The sequence below is a fragment of the Zosterops lateralis genome (assembly GCF_965231275.1).
Source record: "Zosterops lateralis genome assembly, chromosome: 3".
NCBI lineage: Eukaryota > Metazoa > Chordata > Aves > Passeriformes > Zosteropidae > Zosterops > Zosterops lateralis.
The window spans coordinates 56,601,605-56,627,729 of NC_139764.1; the positions used below are offsets into that span (position 1 = coordinate 56,601,605).

At 38.7% G+C, this 26,125-nt stretch overlaps 1 protein-coding gene across 2 annotated transcripts; it reads right to left on the reverse strand.

Moving 5' to 3' along the window:
• Positions 1–731: 731 nt before the first annotated feature.
• On the reverse strand, positions 732–26,125 carry WTAP (WT1 associated protein). 2 transcript variants are annotated; one of them, XM_083856738.1, is made up of 8 exons: positions 25,987–26,125; positions 21,889–21,926; positions 21,750–21,805; positions 16,930–16,988; positions 15,091–15,218; positions 8,399–8,577; positions 3,529–3,683; positions 732–1,957 (listed from the first exon to the last, which is right to left on the reverse strand). In XM_083856738.1, exons 2-8 carry the CDS (start codon positions 21,916–21,918, stop codon positions 1,374–1,376), a joined length of 1,191 nt encoding a protein of 396 aa, XP_083712864.1. In that variant the 5' UTR covers positions 21,919–21,926; positions 25,987–26,125; the 3' UTR covers positions 732–1,373. The 2 variants fall into 2 exon arrangements, 1 of the variants encoding a protein (XP_083712864.1); XR_014589505.1 differs by lacking the exon at positions 732–1,957 and adding an exon at positions 7,844–8,188 and having other exon boundaries at positions 3,561–3,683.

Below are 26,125 nucleotides of genomic sequence, written 5' to 3' on the forward strand. Positions count from 1 at the left end.
AGTTAAGCTATTTCTTTTTATTTTAGTAGCTATATATGCATTAATTTTGTTACTCATCTGGTAATTATAAGACTCACAGGTAGAAAAATGTTGAAACTGGAATTAAGTCCACCCTAAAATACACTACTAAGTACTTTTGTCTTAAACTTTTGAACAGTGCTTTTTCATCTTGTTCATGTGCTACTAACACTAAACCAGTAGACAGAAAATAAACACTAGAAATCCAAGTTCTGAAATTAATAGCTCATTGCTGAGCAATAAAACTATGTTTAATTAAAGGGAATTCCTTCATTCTCTGCACTTGTCAAGGAATCAGTTTCCTCAGGCAGGCATTTAAAAACAAAGTTACCTGGTTCAAAAGGCTGAATTGCTAATTCCTTCAAGTTTTTTCGTTTAGTTTGTGCATTTACCTGTTAGGTACTTCAAGTTTTTGGGTTTGGCTTGTTTTCTGGGTTTTTTTGTAATCATTAATAAAACCAGGTTCAAACTCTAAGGTTTACTTTTATTAACTTCTCCTTTCCACCTTCCCCCCACCCCCACCCTTTTTCTGCCAATAAGGACAAAGCACTACCAGGCTTGTCCTGAAATTAGTACAAGTACACACCTACAAGTTCATGTATTTGACACAGGCTGCATCACATAGGATTGACACAAACTCATTTCAAAAGCAAGGACTATAAATACACCACATACAAATAAGCCACATAAGCCAATGCAGAACAATGAGGAAATTACATTATTAAAAGTTTTTATTTAGGTTTGGTCAGTACAGGTAAGATAATATTGGAGTCACAGAGCAATATGCATCAACAGGATACAACAGTTCTTAAAAACTGAGTAACTATGCACACAATTCAGAAACATTCGGTCACCTAAGGAGAAAATGCACAGATGTATGGTGGGAAAAACTGTAATTAACACTGAAACTACTACAGGACTCCTTCAGTAAGTCCATCTTTTTAGTGATAAAACTACTGTACTGGGCAAACTTGGCAGTCATAAACCCACAGCTATTATGACAAATCTTGAAGGTGGTGTTAAGTATAACAGTATGAGTAAGAATGCCCTTACACAGCACAGGTTCTAGATATACACAGATTTGTACAGACATCATTTATGTTATACTTTATGGAAATAATTTCCATTTCAACTTCACATTAACTCATATAAAAATAACTTGAGCTACACAAACGTCCTTTTAGCAACATTCAACGTAATTAACTGTTAAAATTTCCAAAGTGGCAGAGGTATTGAAGCAAAAAGAAACCCACAAAAAGGCAAAATTGTGACAAGTATGCACTAATTTAAACGGCTTCTGGACAGTATCCTCTCCCAATTTCAATGACACTGTATAAAAATTTTGCAGAAAAATGTTACAAAACTGAACCCTGCACATTTACATTGGAGTCCAAACCATTCTGGACATGACGAGAACCCACAGTTCTGTTACCTTTCATGCTCACTGTTTTCTCCTCTTGAGGATCATGATTGGAGTCTGTGTCATTTGAGTGGTGAGTGAGAGAGTTTTCACTGCCAGTGGGAGAGTCTACACTTTCATACCCAGTACTGAGCTGGTTTATGTAGCTACCACTTCCTCTACCAGTTCTATCTTCAGAGTGGTTGGACAGCTTATTACCATTGCCTGGAGAAGCTGGGAAATCATCTTCCGTGCTGCTACCCTCCCTATAAAATCCAGGCCCAGACGTCCGCTGGTGGGAGGAGCTGCCATTGCTTGGTCCGTTTGCCAGGCGGCTGCAGTCTTTGCCCACAGCCTCTCCCTGCTCTGTGGGCTCAGAGGATGGAGTCCTGCTGGTACCTGGGTTGGAGGCCTGCGACTGCTGCTGCTGGTACTGTGCCAACTGCTGGCGGGTCTCCTTCAACTGCTGCTGAAGAACTAGAATGGTACTCTGCATACCCTCTACCTCCTCATCAAGCTGGATGATGAAGTCATTCAATTCTATGTAAAGAAAACACATTTGTTGCAAACACTTAATAGCCCATATATAGCTTGAATCTCAGACAAGAAATTAACATCCTGTAACTCAATATTTTATGCTAAATTTTTTCAATTAACTACTTCTCAGCCATCAGGTATGCACTGGTTTTGATACTCTGCCTCTGAGGGAGAAAATGCTTAACAACTGTGCTATCTACCTACTTTCTATACTGCTATTGAAAATATGTGAGAAAAATTTAATTTCTGGGCAAGAAAGGAATCTATTCAGAAAAAAGCTCAATTACAACAACTAATATTTTGCAAGTAGATACTAATGTGTCTACTTTTACTGAAGTATAAGTTCCTGGCAGAAATACTGTAAAAGTGACCATGAACCATGTCCTGTATGTAACAGATCTGAGTTACTGCAAAACCCTGTTCAGGAGCAAAAAGTATTTTTTCATCATATTTCAAAGGAGTTCCAATTCTAACTGTGTTTAATCCTTTAAATCCTTCAAGACAGGACATAAAAAAACCTTCTTACCAACAAGTGTGTTAACTAATTTCACAGGATGTTTTAGTATTTATGTATCAGAAAAAGGTTTTTACAATTAGTACTACATTCTGGAACAAAACAAATTTGACCTCAAAACAGTATAAGAAACATTGACTCAAGTCTTCAATTCAACTGCACGACCAGTATGACAGAGGAAATAAAATGCAAACTGCTTAATATTGTAAAAAAAAAAAAAAGTGTTCTCGCTGCTATGGAAAATAATCATTAGGAAAACTGCAGGAATATCATCATCTTGATTCATCTTTGGGGAAGAAGCAACTCAGATGTGATGCCGTATCAAGTTTCTGGTATCCTACAATCTTCAGATGCAAAACAAACAAGAAGATGTTCAGATCGACATGATGTCTAGATCGGTTTTATTCCCAAACTTCAGATAACCTAAGGTAACATTCTGTGAAGAGCCACTGACACTACACAGAATTTGAGACTGAAGACTTTTAAACCTGCATTTCCCCTCCATTTAAATTATGCAAGAGGTCAGAGTATTAGATAATTTCAGATAATTTCAATTCAGGTTTACAGTGTCACAAAATTTAGACTATAAACATGGTATTTTCATTCATCTGAATTACCAAATGAAAAAAAAAAATCAGTTTTTCACATTCTTAGGCGCTGTTGAAAAGTTGCTGATTTTTTAAAATGAATTCCAAATGAGTCAGAGTTAACAAGAAGCTTTCTGTTCTCAGTGCATGCCTAGGCTTTACGTAACGTTAACAGCTTCCATCATGCCAATTCTCCAGCAATGTGTGCGGTCTAAACATTCCCTATTAAACAGCAAAACTTACAGTACAAAAATCTTGATTTCAAACACTGCATTACTGGAGCTGTGAATCCCACTAGTTCCCCCAAAGTTAAGGATTTTGTTTTTAACTAAGATTACCAGTTAATACTTACTATTGTCATATTTTACTCAATACTGCCCTTTCATTCTGGCAATTTGTATTATGTATATTATCACAAAATTAAACTTAGAGAAGTGCAAGGCAACTTCTATTTTTGTTAAAAAATCCCTTACCATCCTGACTGCTTTTAAGTTCCTCACTATATTTCTTCTGTAAAGCCAATTCTGCCTCAAGCTGTGCAATACGTCCTTGGGACAGCTGCCTTCCAAGCTCTTGATTCTCCTGGATAAGCATTCGACACTTCGCCATTAACTTTTTCCCTGTTTGGCTGCAAAGGAAAGAGCCATCTATCACAAAATGAATATAAAACCTTCAGTCATCTTCCTCAATCACAATTACAGACAAAAAGGAGATGCAATTTCTGCATGTCACAATTCAAGGAACATTATGCCTCAACATAATTGTCATAGCAGAAAGTCTCCCTATAGTTACCACGTGCTGTTCCAACGGCAGTTGATCTTCTGTCGCTGTCTCACAAAGTGGAAGGGAAGTTTTATTACTGAAAATATGAATAAGCATATTGTATTTTTTTTTGATACCAACATCTGGATTATCAGTATGCACAATCTTGCATGTGCCAATTCATAATGGAGTTAAATATTTGATTAAAGATGTGTTTTGCAATTCAAAAGATCAAGGACTGCATAGAAACTACACAAGCAAATTATAAGCAAAACTGCTCCCCATCTGTTGTACTAATGAAATTTAATAACTGAATTTCGATGAAGAAAAGGGAGTTGCTTGGGGGAAATAATAAATTTCATGTTCATTTTTCATACTGACAACCATTTTTCTTAAAGGAGTTTAAACATTCATTTAAATGTCCAGGTACTCTTGTTTAAAAACAGATGTCTTTTTCAACTCAACTTATATGTTTCACAGTCACATGCACAGTCTGCTTCATGATTTCTATGGTCAGCATTTCTTAAGTACATCTTGTATGCTGAAGAGAAATAAAAATGTAGCTGAACATTGGAAGGACATACAGGATGGGGTGTATTATCTACTTCCTTTAAAAAGACCAACTGAAGTAAGTAATGACTATTAGGACATTCAGTTTCTGAAAGAAAGGTGAAACAGGTAGAAACTGACAAGATTTTCTTTACTAAATGGATAACATTACACATCTTTAATCTTTGTGATAAAAATCTCATTGTAAAGCATTATAGGAAGTAGTATGCAAATTAATATATAGGCAATACAGCTGACTCAATGAAAGAAAAAAAATTAAGTCCTTTAGGACTCTTAGTCTGCCAAGTCAGGATAGCATCCCCCAACAGTTCTCCTTTTAATAGGCTCAGCACCATAATGAAGCTGTCATCTTTTCTACAGAAGTGTAAGCTCTGCCAAAACCCCCAAACTTCCACAGTTTTATTGTGAATTCAAAAGCAAGACTTGCATTACTTTCCAAGACCAAGAAGGCCATTTAATTTTTTGTATGCTTTTAAACAAGCGACAAAAACTGAAAAGAAATTGAGGATTAAAAAAATAGAACAGGAAATTTCTGCTACAATCACAGCCACAGTTTTCTCCTGCAACCAAAATACCCAACCAGAAGAATTTAAAACAGCAATTTCCTTATCAACTACCTTCTGAGCACTCAAGCCTTAGACAATTTTTAAGTTCTCTGCCAACTCTGCCCCATTTAACATTTTTCAACTGACTTTCCCAAATCTTTCAGATGGGCTGCTCCAGAAGGAATCTGGCTGTGTAAAGTCCTGGAGGCCTGAAAATCTGCTAAAGGCAGCAGCCTGTTTTCTTTCTTGATGTGATGTCCAATGCCAGGTCCTTGAAGTTTAAATTGTGCCGACCTAATACAGTCCAAGTCGCACATTTAAGATGCAAGTTTCCTTAGAGATGTTCATTCTGTGCAAAGCAGGACCACTTTGGAGATAACCAATGTGACAGATCCCAAAAGTTATTAGGCAGACATGATTTTTAGCCATTTGCAAATTCCTGTTACTGTATTCAGCATCACTACAAGTAGAAAAAGTTTACAATTGCTTAAGTCATTTAATGCTTTTTTCTTCACAAACCAACATCTGCAGAATCAGCAAGTACCAGTTACCTTGAAATTGGGACAAATTTAGAATCCCATTAATATCTTCAGGTTAAGTCCTGCCAAAACGTAAAATATTTATTACCTGTATAGAAATTTGCATAGTTACCTATAATGCTATTTCTTCCCATCAAAATTTTTCCAGATGTTCTGAACTAGTAGAGAATAATCCTTGCAATTTACAAAAAAGACAACACATTCAAGAACATTAATTTCAGTAACTATTAAAATAATTCCTATGAACTGTAAAACTAAGTTCAGCATTGTTTTCACAATACATGCAATAAAACCTGTAAGAATGTAAGTGGTTAAATTTCAGAAGGCTAAAGTTTGTTGTACTGGGCTTACTGCAAAATGACATTTCAACTAATTTTTATTCCAAGTTTATACTCTGCTTAATGATGATTAAAATGGCTTAGTATAGCCATTCCTTTGATTACGAGCCCTTTTATTTCCCCCTCCAGACATCAGCAATGTTTATGCTGCACAGCCTTATCTCCATTAAGGTCCAGAACTAACTCTGCTTAGGGCTGCAGTTAACATGTTATCCACCCCAAGAACATCAGCTTAGGACCTGAATAGGGCCATTGCTTCTTTCAAAAAGTAGGCCAGATGCCATGAAATGAGCAGTTGTGTACAAAGATGGACAACTAAAGTAATTGGGGGGGGAACAAGATGCAAAGAGAATGCAAAAAAAACCCTACAAATATTTTACATGAGGCAATTTCTTCACCTTTCAAGAAATAAGAACCAATAAAGTCTTAACCCAGTTAACAAAGCCTCAATTATTTACCAGAAAATCCAGCCACTGCATGTATGAATTATGCACATTCACTCCACTGACTTAAAATTGTATGATGCAAATTAGGGTATATGTGGTAGCTACAGAAATAACGTTTTCTTTTGACACTTAGATTTGAAAGGAAGTGGCAAGTTAGTCATCTCTCCTTGATTATACTCACACATTCAGACTCTGAGGACTTTAGAAAACACCCAACCTGTATCTAAATGTATTAAATAATTTTCTGAACCAAGTTAGAAACACGCAATCTGACTCTTTCAACACATTATAGTGAGCTTTACAAATGGATTGGTAACATCCAAACACAGTGACAATTTATATTAATATAAGTCTTACCTCTGTTTTGATGCTAGATCAATAAAATCTTAGATACTGCTATAGCAAAATCATTCCAGATGTACCACTTTTAAAAAGGTAAAAATTTTCAGTGGATTTTTTCTTTTGCTGTTAAGTCATTACTCATGCAAAAAAAAATAAGCCTGCATAAATATACTACTCTTTGATCCCATATTAATCATCTGAAGCACAAACAGTTAAAGATACTTCCAAGTCAAAATTATGTAATGGCATCTTAATAAAAGTCACCAAAACAGAATACATCGCCTTCTGTGACAGCTGAAGATCTCTTTTCAATTTAAAAATTAATTTTTTTTTAACTAAGTCATAAAACGTTGCCCAACTGTTTTGAAAAAAACCCCTCAGATTACTAAATAGAACTCTATTTGCTACTGGAAAAAAACAAATACACAAATGCTACACCAAATCTACATTTTGCTTTACAGACCTCAGACGTGCACTCCCAACTGTCCCAGATCGCTACTCTTACAAGTAACTTGGGACAACAGAACAGAGGCATCAATGGAGTAGCAAAACCTCCTTCACTGAATCCACCAACAAAAGTGCATGCATTTAAGGTATTTTTGGTTTGTTAAAATACTGACTTTGTTTTCAGCGAACGAGACAATTCAGAAATAACAACCTGTTCAATTCTCGTTCATCCCAGGAGTTTCACGATACAACAGTATAACCAGAAGTGTTCCTTGAACTATGTATTACAACTATTTCAAGGCACATTTTATAGAGAAGCACAATACAAAAAAACCCAAGTGTACAACGGAATAAAAACACCCCACCAACACTGAAGACAGTTGCCATCATGTGCCTTCTGTATTGAGCATTTGAGATCAGTTCTTAGTATGAAGATGGAAAAATTCTCATTTCTGCATGAAAACATGCAGTCAGATTCTTATCACAACCAGTTTTTCTTCTACATGCTAGTTGTGATCAAAGATATATTGCTTCAAACAATTTTAAACCTGCATTTAGAGAGAACGTACATTTTTGTACAGTCCTAATTTTGAGGCGTCCACAGTATTACCAACCATCCAGAAAACAGTTCATTATTTAGCAACAGTGACTTAAGGCTGCATCAAGTGCTAGAAAGCCCAAAGGCTAAACAGTCATATGTGTACACTACCACTGTGTGTACCACTGTTGTGATATCAAATAGCACTCTCATGGCTATTCAAAACTGATTAGCAAGTAAACTCTTTAATGCAAAATTCACCTCATCGAGTTTTGACCCAGCAGTTCAGTGAACAAGCAGGAAGTCCACAGTCTTATTGCCAAAACTGACTTACAGTGTCTCTAAGTCACTAGGCTCAAGGTTAAGAGCGAAGCATTTTCCACTTCTACATTTTACGGGAATTTAACATGTTCAATTCATGATTTATAATCTCTAGGTTCTCTCTCCTCCAAACTGTCTGTAGACACAATGTGCCACAGACTTAAGACTTCTGTTTCTCCCTCTATTTTCTTCAAATAGAACAATTTTGCAAATGTCTACATGTTCTAGAAAAGATTTTTTTCGAAGACGGCCATTTCTTCAGAATAGTCCGACGCTGTCAGGCCTCTGAAGCAAAGGGGAGAAAAAAGCTGAAACACAAGGTTCATCTGGTAAGTTTTACATTAAGCATTACAAGCTGGACAGTATAAGAATGTGGCTTTTGCCTCAAAACGTCTGAGTCTTGGTGTGGAAACGAGTACTTGGCTGTCCCACCATAGCATTCTCGTAGTGGGACTGTCAGGGAAGTCTTGACTGGGGAGTATTTGTTTTGTTTACCTATCAGGCGTAAATTTCCAGGCACTCAGTTCATTTTGGGCTTGTTCCAGTTTGTCTTTAGTCTGTTCCAGTTCACCTTTCATTTTTAGGAAAAACAAGTTGATGGCTGGGTCCACCATTGTTGATCGCAGTTGGGCAACACTAGGCTGCTGGACTTGCTTGAGGTACTGAATCTGATTCTGCATAAAATAAGAAAAAAAAAGACTTATTCATACAATATTAAAGAAAAATTTTAAGTCATTTCAATACAAGTAATTACTCCAAAGTCAACATCAAGGTAGCTTGCCTTTTTTTCACACTGTAACCTGAAAAATGCAGGATAAAAATCAGTTGTGCACACCTTGCACCCTTGTCCATGTGCCTGCTCAGCCAAGCCCCCCCATCCTAAGCATCTGCCATGCTTAACATTTCCCTCCAGATCCCAGATTATTTTCTGCGTGTCAATTTACATTTGTCAGAGCAATATCTGGAGCATTAGAATGCTCCCTTTCTTTTGTACCTGCCTGCACTTCTTCTGGGGAACAAAGACCATATGGAAAGAATTATCTGCTTAAAACAGTTAATTCCCACTTAAGTTCAGTGGAAGTTATTAAGGACCATTACAGCTAAAATTGACAAGAAATATTTACAAGCAAATAATAAAAAGGACCTTTTAGAACCTTCTAAAGTTTTTTGCAACTGCAATAGTCAGTGATGATGCAAAATTGTGTATTTTTAAACAAAATAATTTAGAAATACTAGTAGCAAGTAAAACAGATTTTGGTTGGATTTTATTCTCTTGCAAGAACCACAAACTAAAGGAGTTACAATTTTGTATGTTTAGAACATAGTTTGCAACAGTCAAAATTTCAGAAGTAATAACTGAGAGGTTTTCTTTTAAATATAGTATTCATAATTCAAAACATCAATGTAAATAAATAGGATTAACTTTCAGAGTTTCTTCAATTTTAATCCCATCACAACAGACATGTCTTAAATTGTACCAGAAGTAGGTGTTTAGAGCACTGCTAATCATTGATATTGCATCAGCCTGCATAGAATGTGTTGATTCTTAAACTCAAGTTATTATTCAATATATTCAATTATTTATTCAATTTATTGTGCTTCCTGTATCTCACACATTTCTCCATCAGCAAGAGGTGAATAGAACCACACAATGTTAAAAGACATTATCTGGAAGTCAAGATGGTTTGTCTCCTGTGCAAGAAGTCTTGCAACCAGACTTGAGAGCAAGAGAATTTCATTGACAAACCCCAAAGGGAGAGTCTCCCTGCACTCTCTGCTTTCCTTGGCACACACAGCACAGCCAGCAGCACTGACAGCTTAACCATGTCCCTGGACATGCAGTTACTCTCTTTACACAGCAGTGGTGAAAAGGAGTAGAGAAGTCCTGTGCAATTTCAGTATGTGGTAGCAACCTCAGTCACTTCTAAATTGAGTATAACATGTTTTAATTTATATATTATTAAGTAGCAAAAAATCATGGACTTTATTTCAAGTAAGTGGATTCAAAGATATTGGAATAACTGAAGTATTTCCTTTGACAGATGAATTTGATATTATAACAATAAAAATACTTAGCTACTTTAAAAAATTGAAATCATCATACTTTAAATTTTAAATTTACTAAGTTCTATGCATCCAGAAAGAAATATGAAGGGAATAAAGTACTGCATATTAATATTTTCAAGAAATAAAGCACTTAAGAACCCACATACATTACCTAGAAATAGAAAGTTCATATTAAGGTTATGCTAGCATTTCCTGGGTGGCATTTTACCTCTCGGGTCCTTTGCCTCACTGAGTGAACAATATGTTGCTCACTGAATAAAGATCAATTTTACTGTTATTAATGAACATTTTCTATCCATGCGATTTTTTTGATTCTTCTGCTACTGAAGTATTTCAACAACCTGCCAATGCTTTGTGATGGCTAGAGCTAGTAGACAGTGAAATGGACAACTTCACTGGCAGCGTATTTCAGAAATATAATCATGATACAGCAACAGTGTACCCAATCCCCTTTTAAAGAGACATCACTAACTGTGAGGGGAAGAAAAAAAAAAAAAGAAAAAGGCCATGTTCCTTGTCTTACCAGGCCGCAGATTCCTCCCTCTTCTACTGTAAATCTAAAACCGGTAACAGATTCCTTGGATCACTACCAGCACACAGAATTGCTGCTACTGCTCCTCAGTCACGCCAGAAATACACTTGAGCACTCTGGAGGAGCCAGCCAATGCTGTGCAATGCCAGTTATTTGTCAGTCTCAGCGGGGTCTCTCCAGCAGATGGCACCTGCACAGGACTTCAGCTCAACCACCCTTTCTAAAGCAGTCATGTAGAAAATACTTACCTAAGCTTAACAACCCTTGCTCATTCCCTCCCCAGATTTAAAAGACCAGTCTTTCCCTCCACTTCTTCCAACTCAAATATTCTCAATCCCTCCACAAGTGCTCTCTCTAGTTGTTAACTCCAGAGTTCTCATCTGTCAGACTTCTCATCCATGAAGACCTAGCAACCTCCTTGCAGTATGACCTGCTCCCAAAGCAAGCCCAAAGATCCCCCCTTTTCTGCCGATTTCCTAATTGTCTTCCTGCTTAGCCAGTCCCAACCTTACATTCTTGCTCCCTCTAATCACCTTCTGGTATGAGTCATCTCCCACTGATTTTCCAGGTGGTAAGGGTTAGGGAGCAGGAGAGTTTGCCTGCAGTCAGGACCAACTTCAGGTACAGCTGAACATACAGGAATAGTCATGTCCAGTGCCAGACCCCAGGGAATGCACACTCTAACATCTGAAATGCCTATGAAGTGTTCATATTCCCAAACATGAAAGCCACACACTAGCTGGTATTTTTCAAAAGCCCATCAGATGGACAAGCAGAGGTCATTTTGACAAACAGAGTAAGAGTCTTGCTATCAGCTTTCTCTCTGTTCCAACCCAAGGAAGGAAAGCCCTGAAAGCAGTCTATTTAGAGGACATCAGGCTGTGTGAGGTTTTGTTTATGTGGATTTTTATCTTTTTGTTTAAGACAGACAAAAACATTTTCAATCCCCTTAGTTCTCACGTTCTTGGAAACAGCTGCATGCTTTCAGCTGAAATTATCCAAAGATAACTACAAAGAACAGACTCTCTAAACATGAAGAATTTACGAAACAGATCACAGGTGCCTAAAAGAAAGTGTAAGCAATCTAAGTCAGATCAACTGTATATCCTTCTTATAAGGAAGGAATAGGAAGGAATAAAGTGCACAACTAAGAAGAGAAAAAACACAACAGAGCTGTAACCTAAACCACAAGAGTAATGACTATCTAGTGCTACAATCCAATTGCACCCACAGAAAGTTCCACTCATAGTTATCTGTTCCATGAAAAACATATTTGAGCAGCAAGTGTTTCCAAATGTCTACCCACTTACTGACTCTCAGTAACTGTGCAGCAGCCTGGAAGGAGGTTAAGGCCTTTCCCTGAAGGAGCATTAACTTTACCACCACTTCTGCCAGAAATAAAGCTCTATGGATACCATAGCCAATACCCTACCCACACTTCCCTAAGAGCAGCAACCTCTTCTAGGGGTTGTTCCTGCTGGGGGAAGGTACCTCGAGGCTGCTGCTGACAACGGGGCACACAAGATGTTAAACACCTGAACTTCAAGGTAGCCCCTTAGTCACCTTAAAACCACAGAGCAACTCTGCAGCACCTGTCACAGGCTTTTACTAAGCTGCTGGCTCTGAAGAAATGCATATATTCTCCTGCTAGATTCAGCACAGAGCACTAGAGAGGATGGAGCTATGCACTCCCCTCCTGCCTTGTTTCCTCAAGAACAGCACTTACACAGAATAAGGGCAATGATTCTGCTGCTGCTACTCTGACATGCACACCCACAGTTTCAACATGACAACTGGTGACTTTCATAAATGCACTAAAAAGCTACTATTTTTAACAAGGGTGAAAATTAAAACACCAAAATAGAGTTCATCACACCTTATTTTAAAACAGACCTAGTGTACTTTAATAAGCAAGGTGTTCTACACAAGTAATCAGAAAACTCAGTCTTTGCCAACTACTAGCAGTTGAATATGGTATGAAATTTTTAACCATTTAAATTTGAAAGCAGTAAGTTTGTAAGAATAAAATGTCCCAAAAAGACATCTGTAGTTTTCAAGAAACTGGACACCATAAATGCTCAGTCTTTCTAATCAAAATGTTACAGGAAACACTGAAGGCTTATATAATAATCAAACATATAAATATTACTGGTATATTTTACACCTAAGTGTGGATTCTAAAAAAATTGTTAACTATAATAAAAATATGAATAATTATTTTATGGATTAAAATCAGGCACATCAAACAACATCACATGATGAGTAGTTTATTAGATGATTTAGCAACCTATAGCTTAACTTTGCATCTTATTCAACATGATATATTTTTCTACTCTTATTGTAGTGGAAAAAAACTCTCTAGTAATACAAAGCCAAATAGTCCTTCAGACCTTCTTGAAACTATGTGCATTTTTAAACTTGAAAATACCTAAAGGTGACAATGTCTCCATTATACACCTCCAGTGTATCCATTTTACACCTCTTCTTCAAGGATGCATCTTCCTACCTCCATACACTGTGGAGATTACATCTTGGTGTTATTCTTCAGTCAAGAGCCAGAGAAATACAAGCCACCTGAATGTGTGGACATTTGTCTGTTTCTTGTTTCTCTTTGGTAGGTTGTTACCCATTCTTTCTTTTTTAAAGTACTGAAAATAAAAGCTCTTCTGAAGAGATTCTTCTTAACAGATGTTCTGGAAATATTATGCAGCTATAAACATCTAACCAAGTGCAGTCAAAAACCATTATATTCTTCATGATATTGTCAAATTCAAGGCATTAAATACTCAAAGTTTATAACTTCAAGGGAGGAAGAACGGCAAATATAGTACACACAAATTTGGTTTTGGTGAAAAATTTACATTTTTATTTATTTATTTTTAGTATTTCTTGCTTTAGCTATATGCTTAGAAGTTCAAAAGAAAAAAATCCCTGTTATTACTGCTGTTCCAGATGACAGAATTTATCAGTAAAACTTCACAGGTGAAGCAGGACCAATACAGTAGCCTTACAACTAGGCAAGTGTAGCAGTAGAGCAGCAGAAGAGATCTTCACTGGCATCCTGGGCTGCATTAGCAGGAGTGCTGCCAACAGGCTGAGAGAGGTGATGATCCTTCCTCTCTCTTGGCACTGGTGAGACATCTGGGGTCCTGGGTCCAGATCTGGACACCCCGGGGCCAGAGAGACACAGACACACCAGGGTGAGGCCAGTGAAGGGCCGGGAGGCTGATTAAGGGGCTGTGCCACACAAGCAGAGGCTCAGAGTGTTAGGGAGAAGAGAAGGCTTGGGGGATGCTACCAATGTGCACAAATACCTGATGGGAAGTAAAGGAAGCAAAGCCAGTGGCACCCACTGAAAGCACAGAAGGTGAAACTGAAACACAGGGAAGTTCCACTTAAATGTAAGAAAAGACATTCTGCTGTGTCCGTGGTTAAACACTGGCACAGGTCACCAAAGAGCTTTGGACTCTTAGGAGATGCTTAAAAGCCAATTGTGCAGAGTCCTGAGTAACCTGGTCCAACTGACCCTGCCGTGAACAGGCAGGCTGGACTAGAAACTGCACATCTCTTCCAACCTCAGTGACTCTGGGCTTCATTTTTTGCCACTGCAAAGTAAGCTTAATCTCCTTTATTTTCTTCCTGTTTATAACATTATTTACTGTGAACTAAAGTGATCTTATGGTCTTAAGAGCAGTGAAAATACTGTGTACAGAGTTCAGTCACAGTACTATACCTATACCTGACAGCTCTGATAAACTTCGGGCAAAAAAGAAAGGAAGATTTAAAAAGCAAAAGAAAGCTACAACACTAGTTATCAGATTTGCACAGAGCTTGTATTTTTAATAAGTGAAGCTCTGAAGAGTATATTACTGAAATTAGCAATAAGCTTTTTACAGTCCTCTCAGAAACTGACAGATTCACGCAGAATGAAAATTATGTTAAGAAGGTAATTCAAAATGAGATAGTTTCCAAGAAACCAAAACTAAACACAGAGGTAAAAGTCACAGAAAATGGTCAGAAGCAAGGGAGAGAGAAAAAAAGAACAACAAAATATGTATTTGGAACACGAGAAATTAAGCAGATCTGCCAAATTTCAAAAGAACTTTGAACAAGTCAGTAGCAACTTCACCTACCCAGCCAGAGGTTTACAAATACCTTGTTATCCAAAGGCAAAGCAAGTATCAGCCTAAAACCTCCTAAATGAAAACAAACTCAATCATATCCTTACACTTTTATTTGTTCCTGACTCTAAGGATACTCGGAAGTAACATTTTTGTAGATACGCACTGGAGATAAATGCTAAAAGAGAGTAAGCATGGCACATGCAAGAATTCACTTGCTTTGAAGTAAAAGCCTTTCCAATCACAACTGCTGCTGAAAATCAACAAAAATAACTAATATTAAGAAGACCCTGAACTTTTAAGATGTGATCTTTACTAATTCAGTAAAAGCTAAAGTACTCTTTTCTGTCTTTAAACACAGAAAATGATGTGATGGTGCATATACACAAAAACAGATCACATAGGTACTGGCTCAACAGCTGATATTGCTGCAAGTCTCAACATGCTTATCCTTTCTAAATACTTACAGTACACTCTTGCATCTCCTGTTCCTTAGTTGCCAGCCTCATCACCAGAATATTTTCTCTTCGGGCAGACTCTTGCTGTTGCTGCTTCAGCTTCTCTTCAGACTCTCTCAGCCCCGTCACATCATTAGCTAACACAAGCAACAACACAGAGAAAGCATGTTTTATTCTACCCTCTCATAGGATGTTTTTCAAAGATAGCTAAAAGAATCTAAAAACCAAATTCATAAACAGAAGTCAAACAGTTATGCTTTTGGCAGTCATGTTTATAACTAGCATAAACAAAACCCAAAATATCTTAAAGTATTAGAAAAGCTTGACAACAGGTGGCTTTAAATCCATATTCCTGGTCCTTCTTTAATACTCACTAAAATTTTGAAGTTATTTCCATGTTTATATAGGAAATCACTTCTAAACTGCTTGATTAACCAAATATTCCTACAACCTGCAGTCTGAAACTTGGGGAGCTGGAACTGCACAGGTATGAATATGAAAAGCTGAGGCCAGGGTGGCAGAGGAGGAAAGTCTGTACTCTTGCAAAAACCAATCCGCAATCTATAAAATAGTTCTGTTTATGGGCAATCCTCAAACTGCTCTCAACTCCATGAGCAAACAGTAAGACATTTGAGAACATTCTGTCACAACTCAAACTCCGATCCATGGACATTTATGAAAATTTATACATGAAATATGAGAGAAGGCAAAACATTTCCAAACTACTCAAACAAAAACACATGCAAACAACCTGATACCAACTGTTCACATTCACACTGCTACTTGTCATATGTAAAATAAAACAATTATTTGAATAATTTAGATTTTCATTTTTTTTTCTAATTTCTTGAGAATAATCAGCTGCAAATATAACCTGAACATCACTAATTGCTTCAGGACAAAGATTTCTAAATACATCTTTGCAGATAATTCATTAACATTGATTACTACAGCCTGTACTGTTTCCAAAATCAAGAAACCAGGAATACTGAAACAATTTATCTACGTTTAGACAGTTTGAGATGTGAATGGAACCACCTGTTTCCATTTGCTGTATTTTAGTCGCTCCAAAACCCAAAACATTTTGATGCAGCAGTAGAACAAGGGTGTAACAACAGCAAAAGAGAGGACATCCATTTAGACTGACAGAAAAATACCCTTCAAAGTCAGTGGTACTGCATCTTTAAGTATTTAGGCTGAAAGGGTGAGTGGAAGAAAGGAAATATACCATCTCTAGCTGCCAACATAATTTAAAAGAACTTAGGAAGGGCTGTTCAGTCACGCCCAGAATGTACTCATAGTAGTCTCATTTCAGAGTAGGATGTTTTCTCCATATTATCTTCCAAAAGATCAAATTTTAAGGACTATATAAGAATGATTATCAAATTTGCCTAATCAGGTCAAATAATCCTTGGGAACTCACTTTAGACATTTATCTCTAAACATTCTTTCCCCTCCCAGTCTTATAATACTGGAAGACTACCACAGGCACAGACATTCCTGGAGTATTTTGGTAGGTAAAGTTTCCGTTTCTGATAGTAAAGTTCTGAAAGTACACTTATTTATGGGGTTATGCTTTGAAGCTTTCCCCTGCCCAGCAGTCTGTGTCCTCCAAATACAAAAATAAGACTTTTTAGATGGTGGGATAAATTTGCAACTGGAAAAGAAGTTGATAAGAAAGCTGGGAGAGGCTGAAAACCTACAGTAGAAAAAACAGGGGCTCTTTTCCTGACAAGTAATTGACACAACCTCTTATCTCTAGCATTTTTAGAAAGCACACATATTACTTGATCACTCTGCTTTATACATCCTGATAATTTGCACCATTTTGAAACCCGGCTAACTTACAATTAAGGTCTGTGTACTTGCCCTCCAGAGCTTGCACGTACGCTTCATATTGTTTCCACCTGTCGCAGATATAAGAGAAAAAAAAGAATTTTCTGAAGCTCTGTTTATGCAATCAAGGCAGCTCATTCCTAAGATTTCAGAGCTCACTCTGATACCATAATCAGAAAATGTCAAGAGGGAATTACACAACTGCACAAAAGACAATTCCAGTTTTTAAAAAGGAGCTTTTAATCATGGAAATGGTTAAATCTGCTTTGCATCTCAGAGGAATAAAATGGTAGCTGTGCATTACAACACATAAAACTGACACCTTAAAAATCAGTATGTTAGACTTTAGTATGTTAAACTTTAGGATCAAACACTACTTATTTGGTCATGTTTGTAAAGTACCCTATATACATCTTATTCTCATAGAAGAGTAATTAGAACAAAATTCTGTAACAGAAACTGTGATACAAATACAACAAGCATGTTACCAAGTGAGCAGGACAACCAAAAGTGTTACAACCCCAGAAATGCCAGTCTAGGTTAAGCAGTTGTATCAGCTCATTCAGGTTAAGACCATTCTCTAATCATATTCATCATCCATAAGCCATACAGTTCAGTAACTCTTTGAAAACATGTTATTTAGGCAATTCGTCTGCAGTCAAAAAGCATCACTTCAAAACAGCATTGCCTTTTATACAAACCATCAGATCAGTAGAAAATAAAAGTCTGGTGTAAAGTTTAGCATAAAATGCTTTATGAAAAAAGTTCACAGCACAGTGTTTTGGGATTTTTATGTAGCACTCTGCACCTATGTGTGTTCCTCATGATGGTACAAACTGCACATTATAAAGAAAAGTTATCTAATAGCTTTACTACTGCAGAAGGTGTCTGTTCCCTCCTCCCAATTACCTTCTCCCCCTGACATGTATTTTATGCCAGACCCATCACAACTGCTCCATTTTAACTCTAACCTACACCACTACTTTAACTGAAACTATAACATCTACCTTTAGGTAATTTGGACTATTTAGTGAATTCAAACAACACTTTAAAGGGTCTAAAAAGCACCAGAGGTCTGTAACAGCAAGCAAGACCACATCAGTGGGAAAAGAAAGCGCAAGATCTCCTCCTTCAAGCAATAACAAAATTTGACATCTCTTCAGCTGAACATGGCAACAGCATGAACAAACTCTCAAAGCTCTATAAAAGAGAGCACTAGTATTCATACTTAACCCTTGAACTAATCTCTCTGCTCTAAAAAGTTTCACCATTTGACCATTAAAAATTCTGTGTTAGCTCAGGAGATTTCAATCTCCCAGAAGTGAAAAGGTCTACTAAACAAATCTAGAAAGAAAGAACCTAATTTTACATTAAAAAATTACATACAATAAACAGTTGGTCTTCAAATATACAGGACTATTTGACTTTTAAGTTACACTTACACCTAACAGCCCAAACCCAGTGATTCTATCAAAGTTATGACAGCCCCACACCCCCCTAACAGGAGCAATATACAGAGCAAGTGAAATGAGAACATGAAACACAAGTTAAGAAAATACACCAGACCACTACCTGAAAAAAGAAAGGAAAAGAACCCCCAAAATAACCACCCACAAACAAACCATGTAGCCTACAGTCACCAAGAATGTTATAGATAATACCCCTAAGTCACCTCTCAAAAACTGCTAGGATTTAGGCAGGAACCAAACTCTTGGAAAAGAAAACCTAGATGACACTAGGCCATGTCATGAATTTCAAGTCATACCAACAAGTGTCTACCAACACTTCTGGAAAACCCAACTATTCAGATGTGGCATTTTGTCAAAAACCTGGTGAAGAGTCCTGCAGTTCAAGCAACTTGTACTGGGTTGGGCTGAGACAGAGCCCTCACAGTGCTGTGCTTTGCCCTCATAGCTGGAATGGTGCTGGTAACACACCAGTGCTTCAGCCACTGCTAGGAAGTGCTCGCACATCACCAAGGCACATTTTCCAACATTTTCCCCAACCACTAGGCCAGGAATGGGCAAGATCTTGGGAGAGAACAGCCAGACCCTTGACATCCTTGCCCCAGACTATGCCTTTGGCACATCTGCAGCAGGCTAAGGCAGCTCACTGGTGAATCTGAGTGGGGGAAGAATGACAAAGGCTAAAAGCCAGATGTTCTTCTCCCATCAGTCTGCTTTACACTCAATATGGCAGTTTATGTCCATAATCTGACGGTTCAAAACTAATAACCTGAAGAGCTTCACTGAAGTGCTACTTGGAAAGGCATTCAAGAACAGAAACAGGAGAACTGGGAGGACACTCCTGAATCTGTTCTGCATTCAAGGGATCACTTAGAGTCTCACTGCAACTGGAAGGTAACTGAGCAGCATTATGTCAGTCACTTAATTTCCTTCCTTCTCTAAACATATTAAGCAGACTTTATAGAGGTAATCTGAAGCTATGTTGTCCTAAATACTTTTTCTTGAAGCACCTATTTTTTTTATGCTGAGCTTTGGGGTTCACAGTAAACGATAAGCAGTTAGGGGTTAAGACAACACTACACCCAGGCCGTTCCAAAAATGACTGGCTCTAAGTCCCTGTAGACTGAAGTTTAGTAAAAGCACTGTACTTGCTCAGAAATGCTTGTGTATATTGGAGTGCTTCGGTGTTTTACCAGCTAACCTCTCAGCTAAGTGATCAAGGCAATACTGGTAAGATTTTTAGCTATGATCCACAAGAGTATTTCTTTACCATGTTCCTGGCTCTTCTTTCTCTCAGAAGCTCCTACAGTCAAGCTAAGTAACTACTGCATTAAAGAGGGGAAAGTTTAAGCTGAGTCCACAGCAACAAGTCATGAGACAAGCAGAAATCTGAGGTCAGAACTAAAGGCTCTGTGTTGGTCCTGCTCATGTTTAGTCAACTAGTTAAAATGGGCAAACCTAAATTATGTACTTCATGGAAAAGAACAGTAAAATTGGGACTCATAGCACAGAAACTGACAAAAAAAAAAAAAAAAGAATCTTCCCTACATATGTATTTATTCACTGCAATGGTGACTTATTACCTGAAAGACTAAAAAGTGATTACATATGTCTCTATCAAAAAGCATTTGTCTCACCAAAGCACGGACCAAAAAAATACATTCCCAATCTTAAGACAATCTAGAGGATAACACACGCTCTTCTATGTCTCAAAGTAATAGAAATGACATTAATTAAAATATATGTGTAATTATAATATTTTATTCCAGCCTACAAATGAAGCCAGCAGTTAGTGTAGCAATTGCTAGTTTTATGTGAAACCCCAATTAGAGGTGAAGTTACTAGAAATCTATAATTTGTCCCAATACAAAAAAAAGTGTTTGAAAGATTGATCAGTGCAAACTAATAAAATGGACATGACCAAAACAAAATTTAAATTTCCATTTCTGTGTATATTGAACAGTTATTCTCCTTAAATCCATCAAGTGCCCTTTTTGAGAGGATGTTAGTTTTCCTACACACTAAGATGATGATTCAATAGCAACACAGCTGTCATTAGCAAATCCCCTGCCTCTGTTAACACAGGAGAGCTGCTGACATACTTTACCTTCTTGGGTGTATTCCATCACATTTTCTCCTGAATATGTGCTGGAACTTCACTCTTCCATGGTAGCAACTAATTGCAAGCTACAGAAACTGATTACAACTGAAGCCTCTTTTTGTTTTCACACTATCAGTCAGAAAGCAAGTGGCACAGAGTCTATGCTTTGGTACTTTCGTATGAATATTATCCCAGGAAGTAAGGGCTTGGAGCTCGCTACTGCCAGAGAGAATCTTGAGTACAGAAATTTCTATAAAAAGGATCACAAGGCCAAAACCACTTATGAAAGAAGCACTTTTTCTTACTGTTTAAATACATTTTTCTTTACAAGCCAGAAGACTGGATACTCAGAGCAGACAGAAACCAGTCTTAAACATATGGAGCCAGACTGTGTTTACTCCCTGGAGAAAACTCACCCTAAAAGTAGCTGGCAGGATAGCTGACCCAGAAGGGAGGGCAGCTGATCACCACATACACCAAGTGCTGCACACGTAACCCTGTGTTTCTACACAACTTAGTCTTTGTTCTATGAAACAGCAAAATTTACCTTGAGACCCTAATAATGCTAATAACTCAGTTTACAAGAAGCCAAAAACTAATGTTTACCAAAATGCACAGACTACTCCAGCAGATAAACAGATGCCCCGCAGATGGCTAGATCAGATAGCTCCTGGTTTACAAATCAAGAAATTCAGGCATAAAGAGACAAGGGGCTTGGGGTGGCTTCTTTAAGCAGGTGGTCTGTGCAACAGGATTTTCTATAATTCTTTCCATGGTGACACTTAAGCTTTCTAAAAAGTAAAAAATACGGCCAGGTTCTTCCTTATCAAAGTTCTAGGCAATGAAAACTTCATTTTAACATTTTCCCATTAATATCTGAACACATTGAGAAGACAACTGCATGGATTCAAAGTGTAAAAAGTACTGGAGAAGTAAAGAGTTGACATTTTTCTGATGTTTAAAATAACTTGCTATCTATGAAGGAATGTAAGCAAATCTTCTATAGTTACAAGTGAAGAAAAAAACACTTACTCATGTTTCACAAAATACTATTAAGGATTTTACCTCTTGGGAAAAAGCGATCCCTCCCAAACTACAAACAAAAATATTTGAGACAAGGAGAGAACTTTACAGAAGAGATGCATCATGAAACAAAACTGTTTTTCAGAACAAAGATGCTAAAAGACAATGAAAGAGTAAATTCACACATTTTCCAATGGAAGTTCACTAAAATGTTCAGATGGAAAAAACACTTTTTACGTTACCTTAGGATAAGCTCATCTCTAGGTAAAACCTTAAAATCTGCTTCACTAAGGCGAACCTACAAAGCAAAAAGAAAAGCATAACTTATTGAGCTGTCCTGATTACCTGGAAGGATGAAGTCACAAGTAATTTTACACATACCTTCTTTGGGAGAGGTTCTTCATTCGTCATTGTTAACACTGAAGGGAGAGGAAAAAAAGGAGTTTTATTTAGTGCAGTTTCTGGTGTAAACAGAACACTGAACAAGTCAGAAACTTGTACTTCTTGCCTTATTTTAGTTTGCAATATTACAACACCAAAATATTGGTTCCATACAATGCAGCACCAGAGTACAAAACAACACTCTGACATGTTTGCTCCTGTAATCTAGATATAGTCAAATGCATTTTTTCTAAAAGTTACCTCAAATTTTCTATGTCTAAAAAGCAATCATTCAATTCTTCCTATTTAACTAATCAAACCCACCCAAATTTGTGTTAAACTGACATTTAGTACGTGTCTACATCTATATAACATTGCATTTTACAATGTAAAGGATAATCAGGGTCTGAGGAAAGCAATTTACACTACTGCTCCTCCTCTTTGGAATAAAAGAGAATCATTTGTGATCATCACAACATGTTCTTGCAAGTACTCATTCTCTTAAGATTCTAATAAACAGGAAGTATTGTTGTTTTAAAACCCATGTGAATATTTTCAGGAAAAGCAAGATGCAAAATAACTGGCTTCAAACTGAATTCCTCTAGTGCATACAGAGCATAGAGGACTGCATTTTGCTAGGTTAAATATTCACACTGCCCTGAGTTACAGGACGTCTCTCCTTATCTCAAAAGAGTAATACACAGTAGTTTCTACAACTATATTATGTAAAAAACACTGAGTTCCTAAATCTTACAGGCATTCAAGTAACAACAAATGCAAGGTTTGCTAGAGGCATTCATCTTTGCAATATGCTTTCCAGTGGAAAAGTTGCATGTAATATTAAGAGTTGACAAGCTTGTAAAGCTGCTACTGCACATGTACCAGGGAAAGGATGTCCCAACTCCCTGGATGTGAACACTTGGCTTTAAAGACACGATGCTCCTAAGGAGTAGATATTCTCAATGATTTTAATGCATTACCTTAGTATTTTCACAATGGCACTCAATGAACCAATTTAACTTTTCCGAATCCTAAAACTGTTAGTAAGACAAGCAAATACATTCCAATGAATCAGAGCCTTTTCCAGCTGCACTGACACCACTGACAACTACACAGTGCCCTACTCAAGTCCTGGTTAGCAACAAACAAAATAACCAACACTTACACTCCCTTCCTACAATAACTACTGACATTAGAACCCACAGAAAGAAAACCTTCAGCAGAAGCATCTCACTAATGAATGGCAGCTTCCTGTTGCTAGGCATAGTAACACACAGGCACATAAGCGCCTCCCTAAACCAGGAGGTCCCCTCCACTCCCACCCCCTTCCCTCCCACTCACAAGAAGCTACTCAAGCACTTTGCTTGAACTTCTGCATGCAGCTCCTTATCTGAGACTGTTTTAGCAAAAACATACCTTAAACATAAAAAACAAGCATAAGAAGCTATTGACACCAATTGCCAGTGCCCAACTCGAGATTACAGAAAGCATGCTTGTGACCCTTGTATTTACACTGCCTACCTTTCCCACTGTAATTTTTCCAAAGATTTTTACAATTTTTAACTCCTTTGGAGTTTGGAAGCAGTCTTGAAGACCCTAGCTAGTGTTAAGCTCCTGACAGAGAGAAACATGCTTTTCAGATGTTGCACACGACTACAGCTAACACTGATTAAATGGTGCACACATGTCAAGGAATTATGTGTGTGTTCCCCAAAAATACCAGAAGCACACAAATACCAAAAAAGGTGAATTTCCCCTCAAAGACCTGGCTTGTAACCCCTGCTGCAGCACACAGGCAATTACAAACATACAATTGCTGTCACAATAATGACTACAAGAAATCAAAGGTAGCCAACCCTGCATCTCCAGAGCTCACACAGAATTCCAGCACCAGCCCATGCTACTCTAACCTCTGCAGCCAGCACATCACTGTTTACAAAACCACCTCTTGCTTTCAGACAAGAGGATGAAAGACACAAGTTATGGGCCACTGCGTTACAGAAGTTACTGCCTTACTGCCACCTGTTATTACTTGCCATGATATAACCACACACTAAAAATAAAAACACACTAGCTAACAATATTCTGTAGGTTATTCTGGAAAACTTAGGTTGACAATATCTACAGATAAACACTTAATGCTCTTTCAACACCTATAAATTTCACCCTGCTACTGCCGTGCAACAGCTTTTTGGGAACCTGGAGTAGTTTAGCAGAAGCTTAAACATTTATTACTGCAGTATACTGCTCTCATTGTGCTCCACCTTCCTCAGGAACAGCAGCAGCACCGGGCTGGCTACAGCAACTGTCACGGTGACCCGCCTTAACTTCTGTTAATGAACAGGTCACTCTGTGCGCCACACACAACAACTGCAACCGAAATGCTCCTTCTTTGAATCTAAAACAGCAACTTCTCAAGCACCGTGCACCAAGAGACGCTTCTTATCATCCGGCTCTCCTCTAGAAGAGATCATCCCTCTCCTACCCAGATCAGAAATATCTTGCAAGAACATGATGAAGTGTCACTTTCTACAATAAAAAGAATCAATGTAAACAACATTCCTGCATAACTGACTGGAATTAACACGATTGTATTTTGTGATTTATATTATGAACAGCTTAACTGTACTATCCTAACTAAGCACTTTCATGATTTTGCAGAAACAGTGGCTGCCACACACCACTCCTGCTGCATATCTGCTCCTGGCAACAAGCAACATAAAACCATAGTCCATTACTTAGAATAACGTTGTCAGAGGCACTAAAGGAATTCTCAGGAAAGCTCAATGTTTTAGGCTTATACGGCAGCTTTAATTAAAAGAGACGTGAAATGGGGAAAATACATTTTTATTTTAGTAACTCTCGTAGAAGCCCACACATTTTATCCTACAACGTTTATAAAATGCAGGTTTTAAAAACCTCAATGAACAAAAATTATTGAATCAGGTAGGAGACTTTACTTGTTATACCTGAACTGAGTTATGCTAATAACTGAAGAAAGAATTCTACGAGGAAAACCCCAGTATGGTTTTCCATACTCCCAGCTCCCAAAGCACGTATGTGTGTGCATATATATATATACACACAAACATATAATTTACAGAATCATAGAATCGTTAGGGTTGGAAGGCACCTCTAAAGATTACATAGTCCTAAACTGCCCCTGCCACCGCCCCCTCCAAGGCAGGTCACCTAGAGCAGGTGGCACAGGAATGTCTCCAGAGAGGGACACTGCACGACCTGCCTGGGCAGCTGTCCCGAATGAATGTGTTTGAGATTGTTCAAAAATCTCTCAGATCACACTCAGCCTGCAAAGCAGTTAAGGGGGAATGCATCACCACAGCAGCCTGTTCCAGGGCTCTGCCGCCCTCAACCTAAGCTCTTCCTCATGCTGAGGAAACTTCTTGTATTTTACTTTACGGCCATTGACCCTCGTCCTGTCGCTGGGTACTACTGAGGAGAGTCTGGCACCATTCACTTTAAGATTGCACCCGCCTTTAGGATATTTCTACGTACTGATTAGAGTCTCTCTCAATCTCCTCTTTTTTACAGTAAACAGGCCCAACTCACGCAGTCTCTCCTCACAACAGAAATATTCCAGACCCCAATCATCTTCGTGGCCTTCCCCGGGACCCCCTTCAGTAGCTCCTTGTCCTCCTCGTACTGAGCTTTTTTACGTTTCAGAGGAGAAGCCGCCCCGCAGTCCCGTAACTGGCCGGGCCTCACACCCGCCCCGGCACCCGCGCGGTGCCGCCCCCCCGCCCGCGGGCCGCAGGTGTCTGACAGCCCCGGCTGCTGCTGCTGCGGCCGCCCCCAGCCCCGGCAGCGCCGCCCTCGCTCCTCTCGCACACGGGAAGCGCAGACGCGGCTCCCGCGGCCGGGGCGCGGCGGCAGCGCAGGGCAGGGGGAGGGATCCCGGCCGCGCAGCCAGGCCGGCCTCCAGGGCCTCCAACAAAATGGCTCTAAGTGCTTCCGCTCCTCCCCCCCGCGCCCGAGCTGAGGGATGGAGGCGCCGCCGGGGTCCGGCACCCCGGGAGCGCGGCCTGCCCGGTCCGTCTGTCCGTCCCGCCGGGGCGGAGCGCTCGCGCGGCCACTCACCTCCCGCCCGCGGCGCGGAGGCCCCGCGCCCCTCGCACGCCGCTTGCCTCAGCCGCGCTCCTCCTCACATTGAGCGGGGCCGAAACGCCGCCGGCAGCTCCGCGGCCGCCGCCGCCACAACTAGCAGCGCCACAAGCAG

What these genes read in the sequence shown, in the direction of transcription:
- WTAP (XM_083856738.1), bottom strand. Translation starts at nt 21,918, where the DNA reads ATGACGAATGAAGAACCTCTCCCAAAGAAG. An exon ending in AGAGATGAGCTTATCCTAAG is followed by an intron (nt 16,989 to 21,749) that starts GTAACGTAAAAA and finishes TATCTGCGACAG; the next exon opens with GTGGAAACAATATGAAGCGT. An exon ending in TGGAAATTTACGCCTGATAG is followed by an intron (nt 3,684 to 8,398) that starts GTAAACAAAACA and finishes TTTCCTTTGCAG; the next exon opens with CCAAACAGGGAAAAAGTTAA.